Here is a 19890-nt window from a genome sequence, read left to right as displayed (position 1 = left end):
CTCTTAACTCTCTCCTCATCTTCCTTGCATGTCTCCCATACCCCCTTGTCCCTTACAGTGCCAGACAGGCAACCCACTTGTGCGTCAACACACACACACACACACCTCCCTGCAGATTCTGCCCTGCCCAAACCTCATGCCTATGCCTATCAATGCCATCAACTCTCGCTGCTCCCCCCTACTGCTGGGGGCACCCTGCAGGGTTGGGGGGCTGTGGTCAGGGCACTGGGAGGCCCGTGGTTGGTGGAGGGAGGTGGAGTCCCTGGGAGCCCCCCTGGGCAAATGCCTAGGGTCGTCTGGCCTCTTCTCCGTCCTAGCCCCCTCTGAGCTCCTCCAAGGGAGCAATCAGCAAGACAACATGAGACAGGGCTGCTGAGCCTGCCCTGAGGGCCAGAGGAGACCTGGAGAAAGCATTGCTTCCTCCTCCTTCTTCTGGTCTCCCCCAGGAGGGAAGGAGGGAACCACCAGCCCTCAGGAAAGCCTCCCCAGGGCCTCGGAGACCTGCAGTCCAGGTACTTACCAGCTGCTACCAGGAAGGTGACAGGCCTTCCTGACCATCTCTCTCGGCCTTCTAAGTCCCCAAAACATGACCCCTGGGTGTGTGGCGGCCTGGGGAGATCATTTTGCCCAGCCCCTGCCTCCTGCCCTTTCCTTCTCATTTTTAGAAATTCCTGCTTCCTCTTCCTACTTTCTCTCCCTCCCTTCCTTTTTCCCTCACCCTCTGCCTGCCCCTCCCTGCTGACCTGAGAGCCTGAGGCCCCCACAAGGAAGGTGACCGGTCAGCTCCCCAATCTCAGGGAAGAAGCACAGCCGTGTGCCGTCCGTGGGCACACAGAGGATCCAGGGAGTCAGAACTCCGGAGCAGACCGGGCGCCCAGAGACCTAGAGACGGGGAGAAGTTGACAGCTGTCCCATTCCTGCCCCCCTCCCAAGGTCTCAGGAACTAAACCTTCGGGCAGGAAAGGCCCTCATCCCTCCCTCAGGTCCACAGAGATGGACCAGTCCTCAGAGGCCGTTGTCTGCAATACTAATACCTTGGCTGTCATTCAGTAGTCGTGACGGTTAATTATGGCCCTTAATAATTCATCACTAGCGCTTCTACCACATCCAGGAAAGTGTAGTACTGGAATTAGCCTAAAGAGGGCAAGAAATTGTGGCTTGTAAACAAAATTTTATTCAATATGCAAATGACCCCAAGTTACCTCGTGATCCTTTGATCAATCCATTGAATGATTGCCTGCCTGACACCAGCCTAGGCAACTCCCATGCACCTGGACCTCCTGCCCCCGAGGCCCTTGGCTGTCTTGGTCCCATCCCTATCTGCCCCCACAGGGGACTCAGAAGCAAGCCAAGCCTGGTGTCCAAGCTTTACCTGCCACTAGCCCCCTGTTCGTTCTCAGTCTCTCCTCCCCTGCCCACACCTGTCGCACCGCAGGTGCACCACGCTTCTCAACTTCCAGGTCTTTTTTTTTTTTTTTTTTTTGCGGTACGCGGGCCTCCCACCGTTGTGGCCTCTCCCATTGCGGAGCACAGGCTCTGGATGCGCAGGCTCAGCGGCCATGCCTCACGGGCCCAGCTGCTCCGTGGCACGTGGGATCTTCCCAGACCGGGGCACGAACCCATGTCCCCTGCATCGGCAGGCAGACTCCCAACCACTGCGCCACCAGGGAAGCCCCAGGCCTTTCTTAGGTTTCAAATGTCTCATAGTCCCCTCATTCTCCTGGCCAACCCAGGCTGAGTTTGACTTGAGTTTCCAAAGCTCTCCACGTCTATGGAATTCATCTCAGCCTTAAGACCAGACATTGGTGCCACTGTCATGCTGTCATGTATTCACCCTGTTATTCTTTCCAAGCCAAGAGGAGCTGGCTGAGGCCGGAAGCCAGGGGCTGAGACGCAGGGCTGGGTGCAAGTCTGGGTGTAGATGCCCGGGAGACTAAAGAGAGAGACCATGAGGTCAAGAGGTGGCCTTTCTAGGTGAGCGTGTGGAGTGTGACATCGCTGTGAACAGGAGTGAGCAAGTGTGAGAGGAAGAGCACATACAGACCAGGCCCTGTGTGCGAGCAGCCAGCGGTGTGGAAGGCTCTAGGCTTGGGCTTGCTGCAATGATAAACTCGTTCTCTATCTGCTGTCCAGTACGGTAGCCACTAGCCACTGTGGCTGTAGAGCACATGACATGTGGACAGTGCCACCGAAGGACTCCATTTTAAATTTTATTGTAATTAATTTTAAAAGCTACCTGTGGCTCATGGCTCCCGTATTGGGCAGCACGGTAAAGGAGGGACTACACCTCTCACTGCACATGCACAACTCTCCACGTGGGTACGTGTGTGCACACGCACGTATGTGGGCACGCCAGGTGACGCCGAGTGTCAGGGCGGTGGTGGTGGTGGCAGAGCCCCGCTGTGCGGCCCCGCCTGTGTCATGTGGTTTGGGCCAGAATGTGGTTCAGGAGTGTGTGCAGGACAGGAGGGGAGGGGGACAAAGGGGCCATTGTGTCACATTCCCAACTTGAGCCCTCCTCCCCGCTGACATCACAGCTGCCCTAAATACAGCTGCCCAGACCCGCTGCCTGCACGGAGGCACAGCGTGGACTTCCCGCCCTGCTGCTCCGTGGGCTCACGCTTGCTCCTCTGTGAGGGAAGGGGTCATGCTCCTGCGGCTGATTTTTCAGTCAAATCCAGACCGAAAATTCTAGAAAGAGAGGAGGCTTCATTTGGATTTTTTACCTTTTTACTCTCTCTCTCTCGGAATCGTGGGTCCATTTCGGGCTCGACCCCATCTCCCGGCAGGATTCTCTATAACCGAAACGGGGCGGATTTTCCCTCTTTTTTCTCCAGCTCCTTAACTGTCAGCTCCCCAGGTGCCTCCAAGACATTCCTAGGCAGAGCTGGCTGAGGTTGAGAGGGGCTTCCCTGCTGAGCGTGGGCGCCTCAGGCCAGGGGCACACAAGGCCCGGTGGGGCTGAATGTGGGGCTCTCAAAGCCAAGACCCACAGGAGGAGGGAGAGCGAGGTGGGTTCCCCCGGCCTCCCCTGAGCGGATGAGAAGGCGCCCACCCACCTAGGAGGAAACTGCGTCGGTGTCCAAAGGGGCCCTGTACCCGTGGGGTGGGGGGACGGTGGGGGGGTCTGCGTACGTGCGGACTGCTTCCACACACAGATGGCGACCTGAGGGACGGGCCTAGGCACTTGAGACGTGTGTACATAGGCATGACAGAGGGCACGGGAGAGTCTGTGTGACGAGGATGAAAGGGGGACAGTAGAGCAGAGAGGAGTGTGGGGGAAATGAGGAGAGGCTGGAGGGGTGGGGCACCGTCCTCAAGTCCAGGGCCGCAGGGCTCTTAGTGCGGGTGAGCAGCTGTGTCTCTGTGTCTCCTCCCAGGTGTGTGCTCCAGAGGGTACCAAATAGGGCTGAGAGATGTCCATGGATCAGGAAGCAAGACCCTGGAAGAAGGATGGCTCTTGTCTCGGAGGGTAATCAGGCCCTTACACACACAGAGGTCCAGTGCTTTGCAGAGGATGTGCATGGCAAGGCCCGGAGGGAGGTGAGTTTGGTGCACATGGGTGCTGGAGAAAGTGGGGTTTTCTCTGCATAAGACAGTGGAGGAAAAGGAAAATGGGGCAGGGTGGGGACCAGAGCACATTTTAGAACAAGGAGGCCACATATTCAAGTGCTAGGTGACTTCACTGCTGTGAGGCAAAGGCCTGCCACTCCTCAAGGTTTCTGAAAACTCTGACACATGCAGAGGCCTGGTGTGAGGAGGTGTTCTGGAAAGTGCCTGAGTTCTGGGTTTGGGTCGATCTGAAGTGGAGATACAGGAAGGACCATGAAAACAGCACTGCGGTGGTGGGATGAATTGGGAGATTGGGATTGACATATATACACTAATATGTATAAAATATTAACTAATAAGAACCTGCTGTATAAAAAAATAAATTTAATTTAATTTAAAAATTAAAAAAAGAAGAAAAGCACTGCCCGATAAAAATACAAAGTGAGGCACACGCGTGATTTTTCATTTTCTAGCAGCCATATTAAAAATATAAAAAGAAACAGGGGATGTTAATTTTAATAAGATATTTTATTTAACCTAATATAACCCCAAATATTATCATTTCATCAGTACATTTGCAGCACATCTCAGTTTAGAAGCCACATTTCAAATGTTCAGTGGCCCCAGGTGGCCAGCAGCTGCCTTACCAGACAGAGCGGGATTGGACAGCAGGTCAGCAGCACCAATAAGGAGGCGAGTTTCAAGCTCCACCCTAATTCACAGGGAGAGCTTGAACTTTTCGTAGAATGGAAATTGAGTCCATTTAATCCGGATCTTAGGGGACAGGGAGATCTCACAGACCTCTGGTTTTGGGGTGACCATGTGCGTGTTTGTATGTCATAAAGTCTCCATTCTTGGGAGCTGCCAGATGACAGGCACTCACCTAGTTCTCCCAAATTCTCCCAAAAGCCTCAAGACAGTTACAATTAATATCTATGAGTAAAATGTCAGAGCTGTGATGGGAACCCTGCTCTCTCTGGCTCCAAATCCCAGCAGATACACCAACGGAGCTCTCTATAACACGGGGTTTAAGTGAAGAAGTGTGCCGGTGGGGGCTGAGGCCAGCTGTAGGGGTCCCTGTGTCCCCTGGTAGCAGAGGGCCTTCTCACCACTTTGAGAGGTGGTGAGCTACCATCTAGAGTCAGGCCATGCACGAGGGCTGTGTTTGGGATACAGGTGCAGACGCTGGGTCCTGTGGGCATCGTGGGCGTGGCACTGGAGGCGATCAAGTCTCAGGAGGGGAACACAACAGCTATTTGTCCTCGGCGGTGAGGGGCTGGGGTGTGACTGCCAGGTGGAATCTTGCCCCCTTGCCCTCCCCGCATGCCGCCAGCGTGGCCGGGAGCTGGGAGCCCAGGCACAGCTCTCTGTCCTCCGCAGTCACGCCATGCCCCCAGCCCCTGTCTGGGCCACTTCCTCCCGGCCAGCAGCCAGGCTCCCGTGTGCTCCTGGTAGCTGAGCCCGGAGGGAGGCGCTGCCAAGATCTCAAGGCAAAGTCACGCAGCAAAGGGAAGTGTGGCGCGGGCCTCGGACTCTCCCATCCTGGCCAGCACAGGAAGAGCGTATAGGCCCAGGGTGGGAGCATGAGACTCGGAGAGGGCGGTCCCCTGCTCACGGGGTGGGGGGCAGGGATCAGGGAGGAGCCACCCCAGACAGCCAGCTGACCGAGTGGAGCTTCCAATCTGAGCAGATTCTGTGCAGCTCCAGGTTTCAGCCAGATGAGGGGCCCCGGGGGAGGGAAATTGCACATAAGAAGTCGGAAAGCTCATGTGGTTGGGGGTTGTTACCCAAAGAGTTCTTCAGCCAACAAACGTTTATTGACCACATACGCTGTGCGAGCTCGGAGTCTCTTCCTGCCTCCACAGATGCTTCTGGGATTAACTAACTAATGGGTGTGGGGTGGCCAGCAGGGAAGGGGGAGGCACCCACAAGATAATGGTAGAAACTTTAGCAATGGCCTTGCTCACCTCACCCCCTTTGCCCAGAGAGGAGCAGCAACCCCCTTAAGAGCTCGGAGTGGCCCAAACCTGATGGCTTCCCTTCACATTCCTTCCGAGCAACCTTCCTGAGTGCCTACTGTGTGCGGGCGCTGCACCCCCTGGGGACACACAGAATCTTGCCCTCCTGGAGCTTACATTCTAGGGCCAAAGCGGACCCCAACAAGGCGCTCCTACAGGGCACATCCTATGGGAGAGCACGGAGGCTGGGCAGAGGGCTCTCTCTGAGCAGGGGAAAGGCCTCTGTAAAGACCTGCCATTTGGGCAGAGGTCAGAATGACTGCACTAAGGGGAAGTTGTGTGGACATGGGGGCTGGGGGTTCCCGGCAGAGGGAAGAGCGAGTCGAAGGCCCTGAAACAGGGTTGTGTTAGAAGGCAGCGCGGCTGGGGCACACAAGCAGTGGGAGGGGTGGTGATGTGGTCAGAGGGGTGGACGGGGTCTCTACGCCTGGCCAAGAGTGTGGATTTACTCTCGGTGTCACGGGAAGGTAGAGGAAAGTTGACAGCGGAGGGGTGAGACTCCCTGATTTTTCTTGTTAAAGGATGGGCCCAACTGGTGTTGGAGGCGAGACTGAAGGGGCAGGGAGGAGGCAGGGAGGCCACAGGGAGGCTGTTGTGGGGGTCCGGGGTGAGATCCTGGAGCTGGCCTGGGAAGGTCGTTGTGGAAGCCGTGAGATGTGGATGGATTCAGAACATTTTTTGAAGGTGGGGATTCTGGGAAGTGAGAGAAAGGAGAGGGGGGTCCAGGAGCAACTTGGAGTCCTCATGACCCCCTTGCCTATACATTTCTGAAGAGCGGGATGCAGTGTTCAGAAACTCGGCCCTCCTCTGGGGTCCTTGGCTCTGGGGGCACCACCATTAGACTGGGGGCTGCTCTGACTGTTTCAGCCTCCCCTCAGCCCCCAGGTTGGGCCCTTGCCTCCAGGTGAGAGAAAACTCCCATGCATCCCCCCTACCTTCCCCCTCCACACACACACACACACACACACACACACACACACACACACACACACACGGGAAAAAGGGGTGTGAGGGGCTTAGAAAGGGGTGGAGAGGCCTCAGGGTGGGCTTGTCTGTATTCTCTTGGAGCTGCCCCCGGCATCAGGGGCCGAGCCAAAAGGCCCTGCTTCTCCCTCCCCCTCCTTACCTGGGTCCCCTCCGGGGCCTAGTCCCTGGCCTGTCCTCCCCAGGGAGCATGAGATGTGAGACGGGATGTGCCCTGGATGGTAGGGGCAGGGGTGGAGCCGGCCTGCTTTGGTTGCAGCCACCTGAGAAGAGCAAGCTGCGGCTGCTTCCTGGTCAGCCAGTCTCTCCAGGGCTCACGTGGGGACCAAGCTAAGCTGGTGACACCAAGCGCAACAAGGGCTGTGCGGTGTCCTGCGGACCGCGACCCTGTCCCTGAGGAGCGCACCGGGAGGGGCCGCTGATCCGGGTCACTGATTCAGGGTCCTGCACCGCAACCCCCTCTCCATATCTAGGTTATGACTCCCAAAGGGGCCTCCCCCCAGGAGATCTGGATGGGTGAGAGCCTGGGTCTCCTGCTTCCAGAACCCCTCAACCCTCCAGAAGGCGGCGTGGAGGTGGACATGCCAGGTTTGAAACCAAGCTCTGCCACTTGCCTGCTCTGTGACCTTGGGTAAGTCACTCATTGTCTCTCGGACTCAGTGTCCTTGTCTATAAAATGGGGATGGTGATCCAGTTTTCCCTCGCCATTAGGTTCATGGGAGGATTAACATCAGGGCTGCATATGCAGGTCCTTCGCTCTTACTTTCAGAGAATTTGAGAAACGGCCAAGTGCCAAGAGTCCAGAGGGCAAGGCGGCAGCTCCTGGCTGCCTCGAAGGGCTCCCCCAAGGCAGAAAGGGAAGCAGAGGCAATGAGGGCTGGGGAGGAGGCTGCTGAGAGGAAGGTACAGCAATAGATGAGCAGAACAGCAGGTTTTATTCTGGGCGACCTGATCCCAGACACCCTCATCCCATCCCATCCCATCCTCATCTCTCTGCTTATTCCAAGCCTGGGGTCCGCTGGGACAGGAGCTGGAGTCAGAAGGAAGGATGTGGCCATGGGTCGTGGCTGCTCTGTGAGTGGGGAGAGAAGGGAGGATGAGGCCAGGGTTGGAACTGGAGCGGCAAAGAGAAGAGAGAGTGGGGGTCTGCGAGGACCAGGCCCCGGTTCTCCTGCCTTCCCCACCCTGACCCTCTGAGTCCAAGTGCTTGGCACTGGGGCCCACACACCTGGCACTGCTGAGCACCCCCCACCACTGCCTCGGAGGGGCAGACAGGTCTGTGTGCCCTTTCCCATCCGCCCCCCTCACCTGCCCCAGCCTTGAGATGGAGGCCACCTTACTCCCAGAAAAGAGACTGGCACTGCCCAGCCGGACCCACCTGTGTGGGCCCTCAGTGCTGGTCCAGGATGAGGGGCACCCGGGCGCTGTCCACTTGCGGCGGCAGCCGCTCGCCTGTGCGCGCATTGAACATGGGCAGGGTTGAGAGTGGCCGGGGCACCTCTCGGCTAGCTGCCATCTGTCGCAGCTCCTCTGTATTCCCGCGGATGGTGCAATGGTGGACCATCTGGATACTGGGGACACAGGGCCAACAGAATCATCAGCCCTGGGAGTCAGCACCCACTTTGGGGTCCAGCCTGGCATCATCTCTGAGCCACCCTGCAGTCTTCCCCACCTACAATGTGTGGGGAGACACACACGGGATAGGTGGGGGAGGACAAACAGGAAGTTCTATGGTGTCAGTTTAGTGTCCAGTGACTGAGGCATGGGGTCTGGGTGCAGACATCCTGGATTCAAAGCTCTGTGTCCTTTGCAAGTTGCTCAACCACTCTTTGCTTCAGTTTCCTCAGCTGTAAAATGGGGATAATAATAGAACCCACCTCCTAGGATCGTTATGGAGATTAAATGAGAAAATGCAGGCTGGGTGTTTAGAAAAGTGCCTGGCACATGGTAAGAGTTCCTGAGATACTAAGACATGAATAGATACCTACAGTGGTATTTATTACCAGAAGCCAGTGTTTGCTGGGCTCTATATTGTTTTTATATTCTGATGGTGATCCCCTGTGTCCCTTCTAGCAATCAGTTCCCTCTTCTAACATTCTCTCCCAGCACCGAACCTCCCTCCCCTCCCCATCATCCCCATCTTAGTCTGGCAAATCTACCTCCTCCACCTTTTCCTAGCTTTTGCCCAAGTTCTTTCCTGCTGGGCTTTGACTGCCTATACTTTGGACCCTCAGACCTGGGCTCCACTCCCTCTGTAACTTGACCCCCTCCCGCCCTGCCCCAGGCTGTCCCCGGCATTGCTTAGCTCCAGACACACACAGTCTTGCTTCCTGTGTTTCGGACCAAGGCTCCTTGAGGCTGGAGTGAGGTCCCACCCTCACCGGACTGGAAGCCCCAGCAGCGCCCAAAGGACTGACTACCACACCCTTTAGTAAGTCCTACCTGAGCTCTAACTCCAGTTTCCCCTAAGAAGGCTGAGCCTCGTTCTCATCTGACATTCTCATGGGCTTGCTTTCTGCTGTCCAGGAGCAACTTTAGTTCGTTCTGAGAAGTAGGGTAGCACAGTGGTTAAGCAGGAGAACCTGCTTTGGGTCTGAGTGTGAGTTCCACTGCTTACTGGCTGTGTTACCCTGTGTAAGTTACTTAACCTCTCTGTGTCACCATTTCCTCGACTGTAACGCAGTTGTTGTATGAATTAAGTGAGTCGAGGCAGAAAAAACATTTACATCTACTGGTCAGCATGCAGCAAAAGATAGCTATTATTGTGGGGAGACTTCCATTGCTATCATTATCACTGGTGTTGTTTTATTATAGTAGGCCCACTGATAAACGTGGCCTCCAGTGGAAGGATGTTTCCGAGCCCTTTTATATGAACCCACCCACATTTGTGGGCTCAGCCTGGAGACCTTTTCCCAGACTACCTGGTTGCTGGGTCAGACAAACAACAGGGACTTTTCAGTACGGACAATAAGAACTGGTTTTCTTAAAGGGGTGGGGGCCCCAGGCAGGGTGGAAGCAATCCTACTTACTGCTGGATTACTGATCAAATCCGGGAGGGGGAAATGATCCCTACCCATGCCCATGTCTCAAGTAGGGGACACAGACTCCAGCTAGAGCCTGAGAGATCAGACTACAGAAAAGTTTTTCTAGCTTCCTACTGACTGTGCCGGGGAGGGTCAAGATGAGCTATTGAGTCTGGAATTTGGCAAGGAGAGTTGTCCAAAACACAAGTTTCCATTAGCAGGCAAGGGGAGGCCGAGAGGGGACGGGAGCAGGAAGCGTGTGGCAACGGAGGCAGCCTGGCAGGTAATGATCCCTCCGGTGGGGGAGGCCTTAGTTGATGGGCCTCCTTCCCACTCCCAGCCCCACATCTGGGTCTCATTACTCTAGTAACACACACAGGTGGAAAAACGTTCTGCAGACAGTTTTCCAGAGCAGCAGCAGAAGTCAGACCCGCGGTGCCCTCCTCCGCAGTCCTTCCACATCAGCACTTGGGCAGAAAAACCAACTGGCAGGCATTCTCCCTCTCCACACACACACACACACACACACACACGCACGCACGCACGCACAGCCCCTTGAGCCCTGATCCTGACACACAGATCACAGGAGAGGGTCATTGGGCTGGAGGTTGGGCTAGAGGATGTTCTGACCAATAAAATCTGACGTAGGTGAAAAACAGGCAGCAGGATCACAATTTTGGATCATTTGAAAAATGAACCTGAACAGGCAGAAAGAAAAAAAATAGGATTTTGTAGAAATAAATCAACACAAAATCCAAACCAACAAGGGCTGACACCGCATGCTTGCACACACAGGGTAAAATTGGTTATTGACTCGAAATTGATGGAGGAAGCATAGTTTCCTGACACCAGCAGAACTAGAAAGTTGACCCAGGAAAGGCAGACCTGGTGGAAGTAACTGGCCAGAAGAGAATCCCTGCAGTGGCAGGAGACGACACTCATCAAATTTGGCACAGGCCCCCAAATTGAGAAATAAAATCCTCCTTGTAAAACTTACATAGAAAATCACTGATCCCAGTGGGGGAAAATTCTACCAAATAAAAATGAAAGCAGAAAAAAAAGCAAATCTTTTTCATTGCTTTGTGTAAAAAGTTGATCAAGGAACTAAATCGACTTAGATAGATCAAGGAATTACATTTATGTTCACTCGGGAACATTTATTCCCCATAAAAATTCAAAAATGTTGGTATAATTCTGATTCTAAAAATGTATCGTTTAACCCAATGGATTTATATGGTGGGGTCAAAATGGTGGGGTTAAGGCACCCTAAAATCAGCTGGCGAGAACATACACACCCCGTGGGTCCACCTGCTTGGCTCACTCGGCCACAGCCCTTCTTCCCAGGCTCCCTGGCACGTCGGATGCCCACACTACCTGGCGTCTGCCCCACCCAGGGGGGAACAGCGGGGCTACTGTGACCCTCACAAGATTCTGGTGACCTCACAATGCTCCCCTGAGGTCACCACAGGGATAACCTGACCACCCCCTGCACCTGAGGCACGAGTCTGCCAGCGTGGGTGATCGTCCTTAGCCCTCCTTCTGGCCGCCCAGGGCGGGCAAGGCTCCGGCCAGAGCCCTACAAGGAAGCCTCTGAGGGAACCAGGAACTGGGACGCACCGCCTCCACCGAGGAGTAACTCAAGGGAGACTTCTAGCCACCATCCTGGAGGCCCTCGCACCCAGTTCCCTTCACCGACCCCAGGAAGAGATGAAGAAAGACACTTCGCTGCTACCCACATCTGGGCCCTTGGCCTCAAACAGTGCCCTGGGTGCCGTCCAGCAGGCCAGCACGTCCGGACTCCCGAGCAAGAGAGGGACTGGGTGCCACGCCTCCTCCGAAACCCACCGGAAGCCCAGCATATCCAAAGTGATCCTGGAGGTCATGGCAAGCAAGGGGGCACGCAAGCGCGTGTCCCTGGCTACCCTAAGGAAGGCCGTCGCCGCCAGCGGCTACAACATGACCCGCAGCGCCTGGCGCTTCAAGCGAGCACTCAAGGGGCTGGTGGACAAGGGCATGCTCAAGCAGGTGACGGGCAAGGGGGCCACAGGCTCCATCTTCATGGCCAACAAGCATGCCTCCAAGTTCAAGCCCGAGGCAAAGAGACGGCAACAGCAGCAGCAGCGGCAGTCGGGGCAGCGCCGGCCTGGGCAGCGCCGGTTGCCCGTGGGCTCCAAGCAGGGGCACAAGAGGCTCCCCAAGGGGGTTCGCAGGGCGGCCAAATGCTGCCGCAGTTAACCAGGAAGGCTGGGCAAGCAAGGAGGGCTGCCAGCCCCGCCACAGGCTCAGTGCAGTGGGGATAAAAGGAGCCTAACACTTCACACCTGCCTCCTGGAATCTCTGGGGTTCAAGGGAGAGGGAGAGAAAGAGGTCTGGGGGCACAGAGGACAGGTAAGGCCATGGGTGGGGAAATCCTGGGCAAAATAAGAGTGAGATAGATTTGGGAAGGGCTGGAGGGATTGAAAGCACCCAGATATTAGCTGGTTCGACCGCATCATCTTGCAGGTGAAGAAACTGAGGCCAGAAAGAGTCACAGTAACTGTGTGGCAGAAAGCAGCCTAGAACCCGAGTGTCTGACTCACAGCGAATCGTGGTTGTGTGTGTGTGTGTGTGTGTGTGTGTGCGTGTGTGTGCGTGCACGCACTGGAAGCCTTTTAAGTTGCTTTCTAAAGCTGCTTCTCAAACCCTTTCTCCCAGGGTGGCATCAGATCCCTGAAGCTTGGCTAGGTCCCCTCTCCTGTCCCACTTTAGACTCCTCCATGGAGACCAGAAAATGAGAAAGCCAAGCCAGGCCAGGTTGGGCCCAGCGCCCAACCAGCCGAGGGCTGGAGCTCACAGGCCAAGGGTAGCTTCATCACCCCAGAGGAATTTGGTTTGTCTGCTGCTCATAGAGGTTGGAGGGTCCAGCCTGATAGTCTAGGAGACCTCCCACCCAGCCCCCAGATTTCCCCTACTCACTCAGAGGTGGCCAGGTCTCTCTTCAACCTGGAAAAACAAGGGAGGGGATTAGCTATTATCCACAACCCCTCCTGGTGCCAGGCCAGGCAAGGGGCCCTTCCTCCCTTCCTGGCTGAGGACTCTGCTCCCTGAGGGATCTGGGTCCCCACGTGGCACAAGTGCCACAAGGAATCCCACAACGTGAGCACCAGCCCCAGTGCCCTCCCTGCCCTCAGCCCCCACACTCACCGTCCCTCCCGCCGGCAGCACATAACGTAGGCCAGCAGCAGGGTGAGCAGCAGGGCCACCAGCAGGGGCACCAGGAGCGTGACCAGGGCGTCGGTCAGGAATTCTCGGGCTGTGGCCTCGGTGGGTGGGCAGAAGAACGGGTCGTGCTCCAGGATCCCATCACCTGGCGTGGGTACCTCGTCTGCCGGCTCTGGCACTGACTTGTCCACCTGCTCAGAGAGCCCAGGGCTGACCCAGGAGTGGATGGCCAGACACAGAGAACCTCAGGGCGCAGGGCAGGAGTTCTGGGGCCACCCTGCTCCATGCAACTGCGGGGATTCCTCCTGCCTGGCCTCCCCCAGCTCATGTGACCGAGCAGACACTGGTGTAGGTGCCAGGAAAGAAATTCTAGGAGAGGCAGGACCGCACGACGGTTAGAGCACAGCTCTCATGTCTGACTGCCTGGGGTTGAATCCTGTTTCAGACAAGTGCTATGCTGCAATGACTTACCTCTAGGCGCCTCAGTTTTCTCATCTGTAAAGTAGGGACGCTAATAGTGGTACCTGTCTCCTGGGTGGTTGTGAGGATAAAACATGTTGATTGCATGGTGCATTGCCCATGGCAAGTGCTCAAGAATGTTGATTACCAGTTCCTGCCTGTGCTGTCGGTCAAGTCACAGGAAGGGTTCCTAGCCCTGGGAATAAGATCTCTAGGGACCCTAGACCCCTCAGCTCACAGAGCAGTAGTGAGCATGTTTGGTTTATAACATGGGGGTGAGAGCTATCTGTCCCTTATTTTAGGCCAATTTGCTGTGACACCTTAGAGGAAAATAGAGCTGTCACACAGAGGCCCTAGGTGGAGAAAGGAGTTTGGAACCATCCTGTGGGAGTGATTGTTCTAGCTGTTCTGTTGGGCACAGCTGGGGCTCCAGGAGCTGGTGATCCCTTGTCTGGATTATGGGCTCTGTTGCCCTCTTGTGGGAGAAGGCAGAACACGTGCGCGCGAGTAGATAATTGAAGAAACAGGGAAATGGGATGGGATGGGGATGGAGGAGACCGTGATGGGGGTCATGCCCCGCCCCCACCCCTAGAACCAGGGTCCCTCCTCACCAACAACACGTTGCACCAGTCAACTCGGAAGTGAGGTGCCAAGGTGTCATAGCAGGACAGCAGTGGAGGCTGGCCCTGGGCACAGCGAGCTTGGCTGTCCGGGGATGCCACCATCTTCAGGCAGGTGGAGAAGGGTGAGGAAGAGCCCACCTTGATGTATACCCTGGGTCCAGACAGAAACCACTATCAGAAAATTGGGGGTATCACTGGGCACTGGAGATTTGAGGGTTATGGCCACCCTGAGATCTGGGGTTATGGTGAGAGTACACAGAGCACCCATCTTCTGGGGCCTTGGCCCCCAGGAATGTCCTTTGATGGATGGATCTATCATGTCCTTATGGGCACCAGGAAGTGCAGAGTTCAGGCTAACTAGGGTTTGGGCCCAGGAAGGGCAAGAGGGAGGAGATGAGGGGGTGGCCAGAAGGAAGTGGACAGTGATGTGATGCTGGGAAGTAAAGATGCGTACGGTGAGCGTGCAAGTGGTAAAGCCCCACTTGGAAGTTAGGGAGACCCATGTTCTATGCCCACCACCTAGACAAAAGGCAAGCTGCCCCCTCCTCCAGGAAGCCCTCCTGGGCTGCATGCCTACCCTTCCTTGCGGCCCTCGATAGGAAGGGGAACTCGGCCCCCACGGTCCAAGGCAGAGGTGATGTTGAGCAGCTGGAGTTCCCCTGGCTCCCAGAGCCCCCCCAAGGCTGTGAGGAAACGGCCGGCAGGTGTCGAGGGCAGCACCTCCTCTACATCATGGCTGCGCACCAGGAACTCAGCCTGGTATGGTAGCAGGGGGCCTGGGAGGGCCAGGTGGGCACCTTAGGCCGCACCCAGCCCCCAGCCCTGTGTGGATCCTTCCTAAGCCTCCCCCCATCCAAGCTGGTCCCCGTATCCCCTCAGCTCCCTTCTTTCCTCCCTAATACCCCCATATCACAGGCCTCAAACGCCCTTCGTCCACACCCACAGCCTCAATTACTTGCCCAAGCCTCCACCGTCTATCAGCAGAGCAGCCGAGAATACGACTCCAGAGTCTTTCCAGGGTGCCCTGCTCCCCACTACTCACTTCTACACCCGCCTTCCAGGGGAGATCCCCCAAGACTGGCATTGGTGGGGTAGGGGTGGGGCGGGGCTGGCGGTACCTTCTGGGTCTCCAATCAACAGCACCAGCCTCTGCCGGGTGGTGTCAAAGCTGTCCCGATTGTAGGCTGTGACCTGGAGGATGGGGTAGAGGGCTGAGAGGTGGGGTTAGGAGAGAACCTAACCCCTAAGCCCGGGTGGTGCGGCTGGGCCTGGCGGGAGAAGACTGAGATAGCCCACCAAATTAGAGGTATGTGAGCCATGTAAATGAGTGAACGCCGGGTCCCTGTTGCATGCGACACAGCCCACTGGGGCCCCTACTGGTACCTCGATGACCTGGCGTCCGCGATCTGCTGGGGTGGCAGTGCCATAGAGAAAGCCAGGCTGGTGGGGGCTGCGCTGGGCGTAGCGGAGCCACCTGGGCAGGTCTGGGTGTCCCTGGAGGTGGGCGTGGTAGGTGATAGGGACGGTGGCTGGGACAGCTGGTGGAAGGGAGGAGAGGGGATTGGAGACACAAGAGGAGCCTTCACCAGCCCTGGGCCAGGAGCCCGCAGCCCACCCCAGTGCCCCTCAGGCCCCTCTCACAGACGACGAGCTCAGGAAGGTGCAGGAAGTTTTCGCGATCCAGGGTGTGTACAAAGACGCGGCCCACGAGCGGGTGCAGGGTGGTCTGCGGGGCCTCGGTGTGCCCCAGCCCTGCCAGGAGACCTGTGGGGACCCACGACCCCCAGACACACGGCCCAGCCTCAGTCCTGGCCAGGGAATAAGTCCCCTTTTCCACCCAGCCCCTAGTGGCCCTGAGGGAGTGGAGAAATGTGTGCGAGGAGGCAGATGGATTTGCTGGCTCCCAGGCAGGATAGGTTGGGGCCCTGGCTGTGCCACACACTTTAATCAGTGACAAGACCCAGACCTTAGTTTGCTTTGGATTCACGGAAGCCCCTCACTCCTCATTTTAGGCCTCCATTGAGGGTCACAATGGGCAGGGACTGATGTCTGGCTGAAAGGGGTGTGGGGTGCGTGAGTGTGTGTCTGTGTGTGTGAGTGCGTGTGTGTGTTAAGAGCACTTGGAAAAGACCCCCAAGCTGACTGTGGGAGGCTGGGGGGGGGGGTAGGAGGGAGGGAGAGGTAAGGACCCCTTGGAGGAGGCAGGTAGCCATTCTGGGGCCCCCACCCGCCTCCCCTAACATACAGAGGGGAGAGGGCCCACACTAGAGGCCACTAGGAGCTGAGCAAAGGGGAGCCTGAGCCCAGAGTCCCAGGGAGAGGACCTGCCCCAGTGACCCTCACACTCTCCCAGAGCCAAATTTAGCCTGGACCCAGAAAGAAGCCAGCCCATTAAAGGGCCCATGGCGCTCTGGGCCTGTGCAGTTAGGCCCAGCCTAGCCTAGGACACCTTGCCCCTCAGAGTTCCCAGCCAGCCCCCCATATCCCAGCTCCCAGCCCCAGTTCCCTAGAGCCCCATCGGCTGTGGAATTTACACCCCAAAGTCCCTCTAGCCCTTGCCTCACCCCGACCCCCAACCCCTCCCCTGAGGAACTTCTCACCCCCCTCAACCTGGGCCTCTCCCCTGAAGAAGATCCCAACTTACCCAGAAGGAGAGAAATCCAGATTAGCACTGCTGCCATGGCTGTCCCAACCTGGCGCTGCCTGTGAGTGACAGAGACAGGAGCAGGGAGCAGGCAGGAGGGAGGAGGGAGGAGGGAGGGGGAAGGACGGGAAGATGTCCCAGAGCAGCTGGGCCCGGCTTCAGCCAGCGGGACCCTCCCCTTCCCCACCCAGAAAGGCACTAAATCTAGGGTGGACACCCTCCTCAGAGGATGAGGTCCCTCCAATAATCCCCTTCTTGGGGCCAGAGTATATTTTCTAAATCACCAACCTGACTGCCTGAGGCCCCCCTTAAAACGCTAATGGCTTCCATTGCCCTGAGCGTCGCAGCGGCTGATGGCTTTCAGACCCTGCCTGTACCTGGCCATCCTGTCCAGAATCCCCTCTCTTCCTTCTTACCCCCTCCCCGCACACACACACAACCCCAGGCTTCTACCCTGCCTCCCTCTGCTGTCCCACAACCTGATAATCTCTCCTGAGTATACACCCCTTTGCACGAGCTCTTCCCTCTGCCTGGAGCTCCCTTCCTGCCCTAATCCTACCTTTCATCCTACCTTCTACTCACCTTTCAAGACGCAGCACAGGCATCCTCTCCTCTCTGAAGGCTTTCTGTCCTCCCTCCTGTGTGGCACAGCCAACCACACAGTGTTGTGGGGTGGCCTGGGATCTTATGATCTTTGCATCCCTGGACCTAGCCCAGGGCCTGGCAACTAGTAGGTGTAGGGGGCGAGGTGACAGCTTCATGAACAGCACATGAGGGCACCCATTCACCCAGCCCTCTCCTCAGACTAGGCACCCCCAGCATGCCCCCCAGGTCCGGGAAGAGAGAGAGCCTTGGACAGAACCAACCACATAGGGACAGGGAGTAAAGGAGGCCTACAGGCCTGGACATGAATCCCACCTTGACCCATTCACTGGAGAATATGGCCTTGAAAAAGTCATCTGCCCTCTCTAGGCTCTGTTTCCACAACTACAAAGTGACAAGAACGGTGCTCTCCTCTAGGTGTCCTTGTGAGGACTCCACAAAATCATGAAATCAGCACATATTTACAGAGCACCTGCTATGTACCAGGCACTGAGGGGGCAGAGATGAGCAGCCCCTACTCAGGTGGAGCTCTCATGCCAGCAGGTGATGACAGCTACCCTCTGCCTGCTACTATGTTGAAGGTTTTACATAGATTTACATATAGTAACTCATCCCATCCCCACAGCAGTTCCATGAAGCAGGTATTATCTTTGTCCCCATTTTACAGATGAGAAAACTGAGGCATGAAGGGTGTATAACTACACCCACACTACAGACAGCTGAATGCCCTGTAAAGACCTCAGCCCGGTGCCTGACTCAGTCCAGGATGCTGCCAATGTCCTTGCCGGTGGGGTACCACTTCCCCTTCCTTCCTGAATCTGCCAAAGGATCTCAGTACAGGTGTGATGGAAGAGGTGTGCCCTTCTTTCCCTGGACTACCCATTCAGAACAAGCAGAGGGGCACTCTCCCCACATGCCCCGAGAAGGAGGCAGGGAACTGTGGGTGCCAGCGTTCCAAAATCCTCTGTACCTGTGTGAGCATTCTTCCCGGGCCTTGAGACATAAGGGGTTGCCACCACACCCCCATAGGCGAATGTCCCAGGCAAGGACATCTGGGACCTGCCCTGAGTCAGCCTGAGAGGGAGGGTGTTGGCCTGAAGATTGGGGTGACCGGTGGGCATGTTACTCAGTCCTTGTCCCTTCCTGTCTCTCCCCACATGACCATCCCACCTGTCCTTGGATAGCCAGCAAATTCCAGAATGAGTGTCCACTTAGGCTCTCAGACAGGGCAGGGTATGTCCCAGAGTCACCTTGGTACCTCTCTGCCTTCTCAGAGATGGAGGGCAAGAGGAAGAAAGGAGGCAGAGGAAAGTCAGAGGGCTCTGGGGGAGCAGGCAGAGGTGCCAGAGCCTGGCTAGCTGCCCAGGCCTCAGCCCCTCAATGGCTCCATGTGATTCCCTCCCTCCCTGGCTGCTGCCTCTCCTGCTATTTTTAGAGCCACCCAATCACACCCTCAGCTGTCTTAAGGTGGCATTGCCCGAACCCAGTGCCACCAGGCCCACTGAGGCCAGCCTTTCTTACTGATCCTTCTCTCTCTCCCCAAAATCAAGGGAACCAGGGACTGGGCCAGCTGCAAGTCCCTTGAAAGTCTCCTCTGCCCCACAGATGACCTCCCCACCTCAGAGCTGTCTGGATTGCAATCTGCTGCTATAACACTGAGTGCCTTCTGTTCCTTGAGGCTTAAGGGTGGTGGTGGGGGGGGGGGGTGTCACAGGGTCTTTAAACCTATTCTGGAAATTTTAAAATAAAACTAAAATATATAGAATAATATAATGAGCCCCCATATATCAATCAGCCAGCTTCAGCAATGATCAACTTATGGCCAATCTCATTTCATCTAGAGCCCTCCCAGTTAATTTCCTCTGTCAATATTTGTGTGAATCTTTGAAAGATAATGACTTTTTAAAAATATAATCACAATTAAGCTACCCAATGACATTATTTTACCATAAGGTTAATAATAATTCCTTAATATCAGATCTATAGTGCTCAAATTTCCAATTTCTTATAAATGTCTTGTTTTTTTTTACAATGTACTTGTTTGAATCAGGATCCAAATAAGATGCACACATTGAAACTGATTGATAAGTCTCTTTGAAATCTCTTTAAATCTTTGGAGTCCCGCTCCAACTAACTATCTCTCTCTCTCTCTCTCTCTCTCTCTGCCCTTGGGGTAACCAGGTCATTTGTCATGTAATTTCCCAGTCTGGATTTTGCTGATTGCATCTCTACTGTGTTCTTTAAAATATTCCTCTGACCTCTGTACTTCTTATAAATTGTATCTCCTGGACATTGTTTTTTCTTGTAAATTGTAGTTGGATCGAGAGTCCTGATCAGGTGTATATTCCACTTTCTTTGGCAAGACCACTCCATAGGTGGTCATAGGAGCCCATCTTGAGCTCCTGATTTTGTCCTATCCAGCTAGAGCATCCATCTAGGTGAACTGGAGGGTCAGTTCTGCATCTGGGTTTTTCTCAGTCTTGTCTCCAAAAGCCCAGCCCAGGTTCCCATGCCTCTGCTTTACTCCTGCTACTCCAGCCCTGACCTCAGCTAGCTGATTCTCTGTCCCTGCTGCTTTGCCTTCCGCACCTGTCTCCCCAGCTTTCTGCCCCATCTTGGCCCGTCAATGTCTCAGTTTAATCCCTTTGATCCTTTGTCCCTGTCTCTCCCCATCTCAATGAATGTTTGCTGAATAAATGAATGATTGAATAACATATCATCTCCCCAACTCTCTCATTCCACTTCCGTCTCTATGAACCTGTTTTTTGATCTCTGAGAGCCAT

General features: G+C 55.6%; 2 protein-coding genes across 2 annotated transcripts; one reads left to right on the top strand and one right to left on the bottom strand.

Annotated features, from left to right (window-relative positions):
* Positions 1-7944: 7944 nt before the first annotated feature.
* On the bottom strand, positions 7945-16541 carry SGCA (sarcoglycan alpha). Its single transcript, XM_065897287.1, has 9 exons — positions 16505-16541; positions 15502-15624; positions 15244-15398; positions 14979-15051; positions 14438-14636; positions 13849-14011; positions 12761-12969; positions 12533-12559; positions 7945-8125 (listed from the first exon to the last, which is right to left on the bottom strand). Exons 1-9 carry the CDS (start codon positions 16539-16541, stop codon positions 7945-7947), a joined length of 1167 nt encoding a protein of 388 aa, XP_065753359.1.
* LOC136139219 (histone H1.9-like) lies at positions 11285-11812 on the top strand. Its single transcript, XM_065898108.1, has one exon. It carries the CDS (start codon positions 11285-11287, stop codon positions 11810-11812), a length of 528 nt encoding a protein of 175 aa, XP_065754180.1.
* Positions 16542-19890: the final 3349 nt, after the last annotated feature.

Source organism: Phocoena phocoena, chromosome 19, assembly GCF_963924675.1.
Source record: "Phocoena phocoena chromosome 19, mPhoPho1.1, whole genome shotgun sequence".
Lineage (NCBI taxonomy): Eukaryota > Metazoa > Chordata > Mammalia > Artiodactyla > Phocoenidae > Phocoena > Phocoena phocoena.
This window is presented reverse-complemented; position numbering and strand designations above follow the sequence as displayed.